Source organism: Bipolaris victoriae (genome assembly GCF_000527765.1).
Source record: "Bipolaris victoriae FI3 unplaced genomic scaffold scaffold_36, whole genome shotgun sequence".
Lineage (NCBI taxonomy): Eukaryota > Fungi > Ascomycota > Dothideomycetes > Pleosporales > Pleosporaceae > Bipolaris > Bipolaris victoriae.
The window spans coordinates 91,307-104,818 of record NW_014575356.1 but is presented as its reverse complement, the minus strand read 5'-3'; the positions used below and the strand labels follow the sequence as shown (position 1 = coordinate 104,818).

Genomic DNA, 13,512 nt, shown 5'->3' with positions numbered 1-13,512 from the left:
TAAACTCTAATTTCTACTGCCGACAAGAACAACAGGAACCTATACGCCCATCTCCCCCCCGTCGTGCCTTGTGGCAAAATACAAACTTGAAACGATATTGTTTCGAAGCAAGTGTCTTTTACTTATGCCCGGCTTGGCCGGCCCAAATCCATAAAATAATAATACAAAAAATATAGGCATTTTGATGTTTCGTTTTCCGTTCTTTTCTCAAGGTTTGTGCACAACAGCACTTCCTGGACTCGATCGCGTGGGGGGAGTGTCCCCCGCGTGTACATGCTCAATCTGGGAGTAGCGCTTTCTCGTGTTTGTTGCATAGCAGGAAAGTAGCGCGCGTTTGGTCGGCTCGTTTTGACTTTTCGGGCAGGGAAGATGGTTGTGCTGGTTATAGGTGGTACCCTGTCTTAATACTGAGCAGGGGGGTTGGTATATGTTGGGAATCGTATTGGACGGGGATCGTAATGCTTGGTTTCCGTGAACTGCATCATCGGGAGGCTGGGCGATGGCTGGTATTTGAGTTTTCGATGACGATGATATCTATGTGGGTATATGGTATAAAGTTTATTCTGAGGGTTGGTTTGGTGGGAGAGGAGAGTGGTGTTTCATGATTTATAGGAAGGCTGTCTAGATAAGTGGGAGTACTTTGGAATTGCAGCGAAAATGTACTTACCTGTGATGTGCAGTAAATGCAGGCGAGCTCCTGCCAGCCGCAGGGTATTTCCTTGCAAAATCTGCATGTCGTCGCTGTGATCCATTGAATCGACCCCAGAGGCATATCACTGCATACACTCCTGGTCTGATCCAGACTCTCCATATCTCCAGAAGTCTTAAGTTGAATGCTGGACCTTGCCCTCTTGTTTTTTGTGCGTTTTACAAATCAAAAACTATACATGAACACTGAAAGGGCGATGCGTTCAGGTTTGAATCAAATGATCTGGACGTAACAGCAGAGCACGCAGTGTAAACCATGCGCATCGCTATCAGGAACTGATAGTTATGCATCAGGACTATTAGAAGCAAGGGGCAGAGCGAGTCTGCGATGATGTACTCTTTGCAGTGTTTAGTGCGGACGCTTGCGCTGGTAGTTTGATTGGTGTTGCATGTGAGAGACAGCTGTCGGTTTATGTCAGACGTCTACGCAACTGACATTTTTGATAATGGCCTAATTATCGTGGTTGACAGGTGATGGTTGTCGGTTAGTGTCGCTGATGAGCGATGGTATGCTACCTTCCATATGATTGTGGCTGACGAGCGACTATGCGCTAGTCGGCATCGCACTTATACTTACCAAGCTGTGAATGTTACTTTCCATGGGCTATCTGTACACAAAGATAAGTAGCCCTTGGAAAGCTGCCACTGTATGATTACATGGCAAGCCAAGAAACCCCGCACCACGTTGCACGCCCCTTACGTAGGCTTGCAGTCGCACGTGTAGGCTTGGAGTTATATGGTAGGAAGAACGTGTGTGTTGCTTATCTCTGTTTTCTACCTTCTTCATTTAACTATCTGTGGTGCAGTTATATCTATTGCTTCAGACTCATCTGAAGTCATCACTTCTACGGGCTCGTAAAGGCTGCGGCATATGATAATTTCCAACCAAGTCCTCCTTCCCTCTTCATATCTATACAAGTTTGAAACGACAAAACCTGTATACTAATTATGAGGGGAATCGATCCAGAGATCGTAAACACTACGCAGGGAATCGGTGAAATGGTCGACTGGCTCGTCACCTTTGCATCGCTAGATTCACACTCGCCAACTCTATACATAGATCTCGAAGGCGTGAACCTCTGCCGCGAAGGGTCCGTTTCTATCCTCAACCTCCTATTCGATGTCATTGCCCTTCGCAACCATGTCTACTTAGTCGATGTTCATACACTAGGCGCACAAGCGTTCAACACTGCCGGTGCCAAACAGACAACGCTAAAAGATATCCTTCAAAACGAAAGACTCACAAAGGTCTTTTTCGACGTTCGTAACGATTCGGATGCGCTATTTGCGCATTACGGCGTCGCGCTGCAGGGGGTCCAGGACGTCCAGCTTATGGAGAATGCGACAAGGATGACCACCCCATCCCGAAAGTTCTTGAACGGCCTGACCAAATGCCTTGAGAACAACTTGCCGACGTCCCTTGATAGTAGCAAAATAGCTAGCTGGAAGCTAGCTAAGGAGATAGGCGAGCGATTGTACAAGGTCGAACATGGCGGCTCGCCTAACGTGTTCAACCAGCGTCCGATTCCCGAGGATATAATATCTTACTGTGTTGGTGACGTTTTGTACCTACATAATTTGCGGAGTGGATATTGGAAACATCGAAACGATCAGTGGAAAGTCCTGGTCTGTGAAGAATCCAAAAAGCGCGTTGCGATGTCTCAAAGATCGGACTACCAGCCACAAAATCCAGCCAAGGCGATGGCACCGTGGAACAGTGAACAGAATATGCTTTTGGATCAATGGAATTGTGTGCCTCGCAACAGTTCCTTCGACTCAAACGATGATCTGGACGATGGCTGGGATGATGACTGGGACGATCGTGGGGACAGCTGGAGGGACTTTGCCGAAGATTGGGATCTCTACTATTCAGACTGAGCCTCTTGAACTGGTTGCCAAAAGTTGGATACTTTGGTATCGTGTCAAAGCGTGCAAACCTTCGCGTTAGTCATAGTGGTGCATTACGCTTCATCTTCAAGTTACACGATGGCCGTATCGGAAGCTGGTTGCGGCTTCGGTACTCTGCATCAACAGTAAGCACATTAGACAGTGACTTGTTCCTTGAGCTTTCGGCCGTCTGTATATTCTCTTTAAAATCCATCAACAACTCAACCTAAAAGTATCAACTAGTGGCGCCCATGAGCGACAGTCGCACACTCGTGCCGCCCGCCAGTGGCAGTACTGTGGTTGTGTCGGATGTCTTCCGATCCGACCGTTGTCGATTGGTGTCGCTCCTCCCCCCTGCCCCAGCGACACCAATGGGATCACGGCCGATTCCAAAGCAGGTAATCCACATCGCACCCGTCTCGAACGCATAGCTTGATCCGATGCGTACTTCAATCACTAACAAAGGCCAACAGTCTCAACTGAACGATGATGAATTCAAAGGTCAGCCAGCCATGCCGTCCATCCGACTTTCTGATGCGAGGAGACATTCAAATAACTAACTGCAGCCAATGCACAATGGAAGGTGCTGCGCGCATCAACTCTACATGGCTGCAGCAAATACAATCGTCATAAGAAATCGGAACATCTATCATCACAAAACCTTTGCCGCGAACGACTGGATATCCCCAGGGATATGGCAAGATTTTGACGAGCCGAGCCTAGTCGGTGAAGGATTGAGCTACAACTTTAGTAATTGTCCCGCCTTGGCTACAACTACCGGCATTAGGCTATATGCAGGTGTCACGTTGATGCTGGTAACGCAGAATAACAGATCCGAGCTGACGAAGAGAAGTCCCCCTATAACATCAATGCATCGGGTGGTCATCATCTAGTTGTGACTTTGTCATCCTTGGATTTTAAGTGCACGCTCCAATATGGAGCACGGAAAAGACTTCCCCCAACAGTGACAAAGTAACCGTGGGGGCTAAATTGCCGCATCACCATGGCGCATATCTTGTTCATCCTTCAGTTGCCTTTGTTGGTTACTCCCGGTCCTTCAGTAATCTAACAAGCGCCCCAAATATCACCCAGATCGCCAGCCTTGTACGCACTTTCATGCGACCCCTCACATTCTCTTAGTTGCTTGTTCAGAGAAGGTTATCCTTTGACACAAGTAGGTCCAACCGGCAATGTTTTCCACACCGGTCTTGAGTCTCGTTGCTGGGCTGGGCCTAGTATTCTCAGCCAATGCTGCGCAGTGTTCAGCGCGAGTTAGCGAGTTCGATTTTGTACGCACAGTTGCAATCAGAATCAGCAAGGATACAGGGCTCATGTTTACTACAGATCATTGTCGGTGGTGGCACAGCTGGTATCGCATTAGTCACTCGGCTCAGTGAAGGCCTTCCAGAACATTGCATATTGGTCATCGAGGCCGGACCAGACGGACGTAATGAAGAGCGAATATACATCCCAGGTCTAAGAGGCTCTACCTTTGGCTCCGTATACGACTGGAGTCTTCCAACTGTACCTCAGATTGCAGCAAACAACCGGACTATTGGCCATAACCGGGGAAAAGTTCTCGGTGGCACTTCTGCCCTCAATCTTCTTGTCTGGAACCGCGCTACCGTCAAAGAGTATGATACTTGGGAAGAGCTAGGCAACCCAGGCTGGGGATGGAGTAACATGTATCCCGCAATGCTCAAGACGGAAAACTTTCAGCGTCAAAACGGCTCGCCACAATATGGCGAAGATGGCGTGGGCTATGGCGGCCCAATCCAAGTCGCTTTGACCGAGGATCCACCACCTCATCTCCAGGCTTGCATACCGACCTTGACCAATCTCGGGGTGAAGGAGAATCTGGAATCATTGAATGGAAACAACTTGGGTGCCATGTATCAGCCAGCAACATACCGTGTGTCTAATCATACACGGTCGTACTCGGTGGACTATCTCCCTGCAGCTGGCAATAATCTGGTATTCATGTTCAATACTACTGTTCACAAAGTTCAGCTCACGAAGGACGGCTCCAAAGTAACGGGTGTCATCCTTTTAGACGGTACCGTTGTCAAGGTCACCAAAGAAGTCATTCTTTCAGCTGGTAGCCTGCTATCTCCCAAAATACTAGAACTTTCCGGTATTGGCCAGAAAAATATACTAGATAAGGCCGGAATAAAACAAATCGTAAACCTCCCTGGTGTAGGTGAGAATCTTCAAGACCACCTCCGTATCCAAACAACATACGAGCTAAAACCTGAGGTTCCTGGCGTGGACATTCTCAAATACAATACAACACGAGCAGCCATAGAGTTGGATCTATGGAGGCAAAAAAAGACCTCTCTCTACCAATACGCCGGCAGCTGCTACGGCTTTCTAAAATGGAATGAAGCACTCGCCAGCGACGAGAAGCTGCTCCAACTCGCCAAATCATCCGCCAACATATCCAACCCCATCGACCAAAAGAAACTTGCTCTCCTAACCGACCCCAACTCCGGAGCCCCAGATCTCGAAGTCATCTTCGGAGACGGCTATATAGGAACAACCGGGTACCCAAAGAATGGAACAGTCGGCTACGGCAAGCAATACGCTACGCTTCTCGCAGGAGTCCAGCACCCGCTTGCTAGAGGATCCGTTCACATTAACAGCTCAGATCCTGCGAGCAAACCTCTTATCGATCCAAGGTATTTGGGAACACAGTATGATATCGAAGCCCTCGTATCCGCAGCAAAGTACACGCGCAAAATGGCGAATACGGCACCGTTTAAAGACCTCTGGGTTTCTGAATTTGATCCTGGGATGCGCACCCAGACGGATGAGGAGTGGGAGACATATATCAGAAACAACGTCTTTACCTTTTATCACCCACTTGGTACGTGTGCCATGTTGCCGAAAAAGGATGGCGGTGTGGTGGATCCGCAGCTTAGAGTGTATGGGGTGAGGAATTTGAGGGTTGTGGATGCGAGTGTAATTCCAGTGATTGTTTCGGCGCATATTCAGACTGCGGTTTATGGGATTGCGGAGAGGGCGGCTGAGATTGTGGTTGGAGAGTATCGCTGAAGGGGAGAAGAACGATTCCTTGTATGGAATCATGAGGGACTGCTGGGACCATGTTTCTTTGAATACACCACTGTTTTCGAAATCAATTTATATGAGTTTCTACATATGTCGTTTGTCTCAATTAGCTATCCGCTAGAGGTTTTCTCATATATAACTTAATTCTAGTTTACACTTAAGTAGATAATATTTGAGTGTTCGATTCTTTCACATCAGTGCCTAGAAAAGTATTCAAAGACGAATAAAACAATCACTATGTACATGTCAAATACACTATACGTACACATGCACTACAAAACTCGCACCCAGCTCCCCGGATTATCGCATATAGTAAACGATAGACAAAATTCTGAACGCCAAATGGAAACTCGTAGAAGAAACCCTCAAAGACCGCAAAACTACAAGAACATCCTATCACTCTAGCAGTTATGGCCCTACCCGAGCAAAAGACCGTACACGTGCATACAGTCATCTCAAACCAAATGCAGAAATCAAACTCGGAAACAGAGAAGCCAAACCCGATGTCTACCAAGCACCCTGGGTACCCCAAACTCCACATACAAAACATACAAAATCCCAGCTATACACCCACATGACCGTCTCCCTCACTTCCCACAAATCTGACAGCAATACGGCATATTATGCTGAAAGCAATATCCCAGATCTGAATATGCGGGCGGATACGCATACCTCACGCCACCCTGCTGCCCATATACCGCGGCCCCACCCTGCATACCGATCCTCAACTGCGCCAGCGCCCTCTGATGCTGATTCACCGCCGTCGCTACCATCACACTATGCACCGCCAACATGCCCTCCAGATCCTCCTGCTGAATATCCGCGCTACGCATCTGAAACGCGTTATCCGCCTCTTGGTTTAGCGTGCGCAGGCTGCTAAGCTGCGCGACGAGTTCGCGGCGGCGGGCGGCGAGGGATGCGTTGTGGGCTTCTAGGGCTTCGATGCGCGAGGTCAGGGTGGAGATGAGGCTTTTGAGGGAGAGGTTTTCGCGTTCTAGAGAGGAGATGCGGGTGGTTTGGTCGGTTTGGATTTGTTGGAGGACGCGGAGTTGGGCGCCGAAGCCGAGGGGGATGGCGATGGGGATTAGGGTGGATGTTGTGGTGTCGAGGGAGGGGGGCGGTGGTTTTGTGGTGCGTGGGGAGATGTTGGGAGTGTGCATTGGATGGGTTGGGGGTTATTGAAAGGTTAAAGAGTGTGGTTGGAGTGTTGTGCTAAGAGTGTGACGGGTAGAGCATATGGTTGTACTGGACGGGACGGACTTCAAGAATTGACGCGTTGTTTGACAACACTTGCAACTAGCCTTTTTGACAAACGCGTGGATGGAACTAAAGGCTTTAGGCAGCAGTTATGTGGGATTTAATATGACGTAGCGGAAATTGAGCAGATGAAAGCGGTCAGTGAAGATGCAAACGGTGCGCTATTTGGCGCCACTTAAGCATAGTATAGGGTTTTCACTGCGTCAGAATTCATTACAAACAAACCCACTAGAGATGAGAAAGAAAAAGAATGAAACTGTGAACAGATGTCTTCGATTTAGCACCCAAACTTTCAGATGCATATTTAATAAAGTCTGAAGGAAGTCATCGCACGTTGTATAGCCAGCCCCTTAGACTGTACAGATAAACCAAAACCAACTACCTCAAAATCTACTCCAAGAAAAACGTCGTTAAGCTCCTCGGCTTTACACTCGCGGTAAAACTCTTTCCACTAACATTCACACTCCCCACCAACGTATTGTTATGCGTGTTATCCGCCAAATACGCCGTAGCCTTTGCAAACGCCTTCAGACTACCATTCAAACTGATATGAACCTCTCTCTCGTAGTGCGCTTCATTGATGACAGGGATCGCAAGCGTCCCATTGACATTTTCAAAGGCCGTTACCTTCAGGTTCTCAGCAGGACTGCGCGCGTCAATGCGTACGGAACCTGGGCGCGCGAAACGGAAGTAACCTGCAAATGCCCATAGGCGACGGGACACTTCAAATGTATTGCCTTGGAGACGGACAAGGATGGCGTCACTGCCGGATGAGTTACCTGGGTTATCTTGGGCGCACCACCAGTGAAGATATCCGGATGTGTGGCTTAGGACAAAAGCTTGGTGCCTGTTTCGCTATTAGTTTTCATTCACTGACTGATAAACATGATGCGACTCACATATAGATAGCCCATTGAAGTCCTTCAGCAAGCTGCCCAGTGGTGTCCCATGTGGTATTGAAATTGCCGCTTCCATCTGACCACTCCGTCTCCAAGTTCGGCTGGCCCTGAGTGTTGAATGGCATCTCAGGCATGCTCTGGTAGTTGTGCCAAGTCGCGACATCGTACAACTTTCCGCCACCAGCTTGCTCCAGCTCATACAGTATCGTGCGTTCTTGGCGCGCGCCTGTAGCATCGCAGCAGGACACTTGCAGGTCCTTTCGATACTTCTTGACCGTTGGGTATAGATATTGCAAGAAATCCTTGGCCTGGTATCCGTCCGTGTCCATACTGGCATAGTAGACAGGATTGAAGTCTGGCTCATTATACGCACCAATCATGCTGACGTTGATGCCTTTTTCCTCGTACAACTTGACATATTTTACAAGATAATCTGCATATGCTTGACGCCAGTCATGAGTGCAGTTGGTCCCTCGTACACCGCAGATAAGACCACCGTTGACGTCTGTGGCACCCGTTTTGAAGCACCCTGGAGCTGACCACGCATCTGCATAAATGAATAGGTTCGGATTTGCTTTAAGGGCTTGCTGAGATAGCTTCAGTTGGCAGCTATCGGCAGTGGCATCGTTGGCTCCTAAACCAGTATAATTGAATGTAGAGGATGGTGTTGCCGGACAGCTACCGAGAATGCCGTCTGAAAGGCTTGATCCAACACGGTTACGAAGGATCGAAAGACCTCCAATGTTCTCATTGAAAAGGTAGTCGCTGACCAGCTGTTGGTTCGAAGGCGAAAGACCTTTAGACCCGGTCTGGTCGCATGCAACATTGAAGGCTCCTGAGCAACCACCACCAATCATGGTCTGATATCTGACTGTCGCATCAATCATGACTTGGACGGGCGGGTCTTTCTGGCTGTACACCCATGGTTGCGGATACAGTTGTGGAAACGGTTGAGTAGTCACGCTGCCTACGGCGATGAAAAAAAGAAGGATAGACATGGCCACTGCAGGCGCTGAAGAATATGGCAGTGTTTAGTGCTGCACCCATCTCCTTTTATTCACTTTTGCAGTTCAACTTCAACCGATGTACACAGAGTTCCAGTCCTACATGACGACATGATGATCAGCGTGTGCTCTGATTTACCCAAATGCCACGGAGGGCTCGGAAGCTAGGATAAAGTGGAAACAAGCTTGTTTCTCTTCAGGCTGTGGGGAGTGAATTTGCACCTAAATCCTCGGTAATCTCCTCTTAGCGATCTAATGTTGGGCCGTCGCGGGTCAAGGGCTGGGGTAAGACGGGAGATGAGTGGGGATAAAATCAAGCTTTCTCCAAGATGATTAGCGGGAATGATCGGTGGTGGACAAGCCTTCACCGGCTATAACTTTATTTCCTTGTACATTTTAACCGGCTGAACTCTACAATGTGCTTTCCGTTGGACTTACGCAGACATTCATCCTGATAATTTAACCCAGGTTGCTGGAAGATTTACTTGTGCTAATGCAATGGGTATTGATCCTTCAATATTGATTTCGCCACAACCGCAATCTGCTTCCTTTCTATTAAACGATACGATGGGTGTTGTGTAGTCCTTTTGCGCCAATCTTCAATTTTGAGTAGATGATTGTTATTTCCTTGGGTTTGGAAGGTCATGGATTCCCCAGCTCAACATCCCTTCATCATGATGGTGGCCAGTTGCAAACAGAAGCATCGCAGAGTCAAACATCGAGTGTGATTGGTTAGCATATTTCCAGAAGATCCGAAGGATCCGAGAGAAAATTCGGGAGGGTATGAGTCTTGCTATTCATTGAGCATCGTGTGGACGCCTGGAGTCGTTACAACACAAGTAACAGCGAGCCGACAAGTGCTTTGAGTTCAATGACCGAACGATATGATCTCCGTCGATTTAATTCACTCGTTGATGACGCGTCTGATTTCTAAGTCAAGGACATTTTTACCAACTATCCCAATGACCTTGTCATTACCAAAAGGCAAAACTCTGCGTCGTATGTTCTCCAGATTCTAGAGCTGCAATTATCTCACCGTCCATGAGGCCCTGTACATAAGCCTCGCCTAAAACCAAGTAGTCTTCACCACAAGGGCGTATCACGAGCGGTGTACTACATCCAAAAACTATAGCAACGAGGTCGCCTTTTTCCGTTTGTTCACCAGGACCACCGTAGATGTTATCCGGTGCCCATCCCAGATAGCCTTTTTCTGTCGTCATGAATCGTCGTTTTTTGCAGCTGCGATCAAAACAAGAGTATGCTTCAGTGTAGACAAATTCAGAAGCATCTTCCGGAATCTCCTCTGAGAAGAAATCATCAAATCGGTAGTCGCCAAGTGGAAAGTCCCGCATACCAGCTCGAAACTGTTCCCAGCGAAAGTAATATCCTTCTTGGCCAGCTAAGAATTTCCATCCTCTCTGCTTGAATTGTGGACCTCCGAGAGCAAAAGTAGACGGAAGATGAAAAATGGCAGAATGCTGGGGCCCGGATCGGTGACCGTATGCAACTCTGTCACATATCAGGGTACGATACAAAGCCTCCGCAGTCGCGTTGCGATCGCCGTACACACTCTTCCAATTTTTGGGAAACACGATGCTCGTTTCACAGCGAGAAAAGTACCCTGTTCCACGAGCTGATAGTCCAGAGACGGTGTCGACGATAACGCCCGTACATCGTAACAGTAGTCCGCCGTCATCAAATGATGCATCGTGCTTCCGGTCACCGCTTGCATGATATGCCGAATTGTGCCTACATCCAGCGTCACGCGAGAACAGGTATGCAGGACCCCAAATCTGTTGATCATGGCGTGTCCATCTGATTCTACCGGGCCACGACCAATCTGCTGCCCACGTCAGGCCTCGAGCAGGACCCCAGGGATTTCCTTCTCGAAGAGCGTCCAAGTTGTCATCGAATCGTATAAAGGCCCTGGCTGCCTCCCTATACACCTTCCATTCAGGTAATGTATAATCTGGATTCAAACCAGTTGCGACAGCAGGAGCCATCAGTCCAACCAAGGCATACACCTTATCCCTCTTATCTGTACAGTCACCCGAGTTTGCAAGATCCAGCAGCCTTTCAAAATTGAAGTCTGATATCTTTCGCGCAAATTGTTTGCTGAGAACAGCGAGGTCTTGGTATACGAGATGCAAGCTACTGGTTCGCCATATATGCTCTGTGTAGAGGCCAGTGTCGAGGACAGCCATTTGAAGGCATTCGTCTTTTACGAGCCAAAGATACTCTTGAAGGACAGCGATTCCATCACAGAAAGTTTCCCATGCTATTGTGTGTTGGCCACATCTGATCCAGGTCGCTGTGGAGCCAACAATAACCTCTTGGATGATCCACAGCCGGAACCAGTATGGGCGATCCATCAGGTCTTGAAGTCCGATCCAATGGGTTCCGCCATAAAAACTTGGATCTGCCTCCAACTGAGCAGTGAATTCAACAATTGATCCGCTCGCCTTGATCTCTGCAAGATCACGTACAAGCTGTATCGCTGCGCTGCTTGAACTACTCTCCTCTCCTAGCCACGATACGACTGACCATGCACTTCCGTATATGTCACGCATCATCTTGATTTGAGAAGATCGCTCCTCGAGATCGTCCTGGTTGATACAAAGCGCGTCAACCCATAGCTTGAATTGGTCGTTGAATTCACACCCGCTTTGAAACATGCGTAGGGCCGCTTCCAGGTTGGCAGTTACGGATGTTTCATGGCCATTGAGCAATATGGTTCGCTTATCATCCTGGTCACCCCAAACATATGAAAGGGAAGCAAAGTCTCCCCAATTGAAGCGATAGAGACTGGGGCTCGGCCGAGTACTATGCATCCGTTTTAGAGGAGCCAGATTGGCTAGCTGCGGGGAAAGCCGACTACTTGTCCAGTTTTGCGTGGTGGGCGCGGCGGTATCATGCATAAATTTGAGGTAATCTGGATCAAGATCATTGAGAGAGTATATCTGTAGGCGGCAGTGTACAGGCTGTGAGTGGTCTTTGACTCCAGGCAAAATACTCAGAAGCCGTATCTCGCGATTTTCCGGGGTGAGTTTATGATAAATTGGCTCTATCGATGGGCTTTTATCTGATACTTGAAGCGCACCATAGTATGCGGAGGGTTCCTGGGGCGATGCGTATGTTGAAGAGCCAATGTCTATGAAACCACGGCGAGGGACCGTCAGGTTGACGGTTGGACTACCCATGCTAAGCTGGAAGGAGACCTTGGGGGCAGATGGCAGTGGAATTGAATGAATGCATCAGAGTCAGAATTCGAAGGCTTCTAACTGTGAGTCAGTCTGAACTGGCACTCTTCGAAGTAATCGACGTTCCAGCTGCCTAAATCATCTGCTCAGCTGAAGACTTGGCGAACATGACCAATCAATATCTGAGGCGTCCGCATCGGCCTTTGAGCAGCCGAATATTGCATGGTTGGAGTCGCGGGCAGCATGATAAATTTGCTGCAATAGGAGCGCGCGGTGCGGTCAAGGTGAAGGTCGGATCAGGTGTTTTAGTGATGCAGCGCCGTCGGACCCTGAAAAACCACCGAATTCGTGCCTCGGAACGGCCTCGGGAAGTCGCGTCATCGTATGTTCATGTTTGTACATACATATACATGCGCACCCACCACCACATTCTTTACTCAACATAGCTGCTTGGAATCGAACCCCTTGCGCCTCTGTTGCATTTGCGCATTAGACTCTTGTTTCGGCGACTGACTTTACTTCCAGCTCTAACATTGCCCACCATGTCCAAGCTATCGCCATCCCTCAAGTCGCTCATCAACGCCGCACACTCGCGCCCAGGGCCTGTGCCAGCGCCCGCAGGAATCCAAGGGATATACAACCGGATAGAAAAGGAAGCCACAGAGCGCAAGCTGGGACGCCCATCATGGCTCAGCATATCCACCGCCGCAACAATGACCATGAACTCGCCCGAATCCATGATTGCCCTCTACCACAGCTCGAGCAAATCGCGCCCAGAAAATGAAAGCGTTGCGATCGCAGAATTTATGCGCGAAATCGGCCTCAAGTGTATCGGTTTTAACGGCGTAAGTAATCTACCCTAGGCTCAAAAGAAAACATGTTAACGCCGCCATAGATTCCTCGCACAATCAACATGCTGAACGCCTTCCGTGCGGCTCTCCCAGCCTCAGTTGCTTCATCACTGAATAAAACACCTACGCGATTCCCCGACCCATCCAACGTGGAGCAAATAAACAAGCGTGGTCGCGAACTCTGGAACGCAATCTACCGCCCTCTGGAAACAAAACTCGAACAGAAGCTTGGAGAAGCGCACCCGGATCTACCCGTCTTCATCATAAACAGCGAGTACGGAGGCCTCTTTACCGATCCCCCACGCAACCAAGGTGCAACTGTGGGACGTATCACAACGAGCTTGATCGCAATAACATGCCTAAGGGCGCAGCAGGGTGTCGGTCCACAAGTACTCAGTCACGTTTTCGGATTGAGAAAATCATGGGAAGATGGAACTTGGAAACAGGAGCCGGAAGCTGGTGAGGAAGAAGGAATCAAGTGGCTGGTTAGCGACGAGGGATGCACATGGGTGTTGGAAAAGGTAGATGAGCTTGTACAGGCGCTTGGTGGCGGACAGGGAAGCACTTTTGCGCCTGTTAAGGCGAAATTGTAAGGTTAAAGAAGTATGTGGATTGTTATATATACCCCAATGTTGTT

General features: G+C 48.8%; 6 protein-coding genes across 6 annotated transcripts; 2 read left to right on the top strand and 4 right to left on the bottom strand.

The window, feature by feature from the left end:
• Nucleotides 1-207: 207 nt before the first annotated feature.
• COCVIDRAFT_15439 (hypothetical protein) lies at nt 208-734 on the bottom strand (the record flags this gene model as incomplete). Its single annotated transcript, XM_014701752.1, has 2 exons — nt 208-503; nt 668-734. 2 exons carry the CDS (start codon nt 732-734, stop codon nt 208-210), a joined length of 363 nt encoding a protein of 120 aa, XP_014557238.1.
• Nucleotides 735-3,785: 3,051 nt separating this feature from the next.
• On the top strand, nt 3,786-5,649 carry COCVIDRAFT_26064 (GMC oxidoreductase; the record flags this gene model as incomplete). Its single annotated transcript, XM_014701780.1, has 2 exons — nt 3,786-3,884; nt 3,940-5,649. 2 exons carry the CDS (start codon nt 3,786-3,788, stop codon nt 5,647-5,649), a joined length of 1,809 nt encoding a protein of 602 aa, XP_014557266.1.
• Nucleotides 5,650-6,254: 605 nt separating this feature from the next.
• On the bottom strand, nt 6,255-6,758 carry COCVIDRAFT_80893 (hypothetical protein; the record flags this gene model as incomplete). The annotated part of the gene is made up of 1 exon (XM_014701821.1): nt 6,255-6,758. A coding segment is annotated over one exon (504 nt), but the record flags the coding sequence as incomplete, so codon positions are not given.
• Nucleotides 6,759-7,311: 553 nt separating this feature from the next.
• COCVIDRAFT_26062 (glycoside hydrolase family 30 protein) lies at nt 7,312-8,818 on the bottom strand (the record flags this gene model as incomplete). Its single annotated transcript, XM_014701779.1, has 2 exons — nt 7,312-7,768; nt 7,821-8,818. 2 exons carry the CDS (start codon nt 8,816-8,818, stop codon nt 7,312-7,314), a joined length of 1,455 nt encoding a protein of 484 aa, XP_014557265.1.
• A 980-nt stretch (nt 8,819-9,798) lies between these two features.
• COCVIDRAFT_26061 (hypothetical protein) lies at nt 9,799-12,024 on the bottom strand (the record flags this gene model as incomplete). The annotated part of the gene is made up of 1 exon (XM_014701778.1): nt 9,799-12,024. The coding sequence occupies one exon, from the start codon at nt 12,022-12,024 to the stop codon at nt 9,799-9,801; it is 2,226 nt and encodes a 741-aa protein (XP_014557264.1).
• Nucleotides 12,025-12,566: 542 nt separating this feature from the next.
• On the top strand, nt 12,567-13,468 carry COCVIDRAFT_15434 (hypothetical protein; the record flags this gene model as incomplete). The annotated part of the gene is made up of 2 exons (XM_014701751.1): nt 12,567-12,869; nt 12,920-13,468. The coding sequence occupies 2 exons, from the start codon at nt 12,567-12,569 to the stop codon at nt 13,466-13,468; spliced, it is 852 nt and encodes a 283-aa protein (XP_014557237.1).
• Nucleotides 13,469-13,512: the final 44 nt, after the last annotated feature.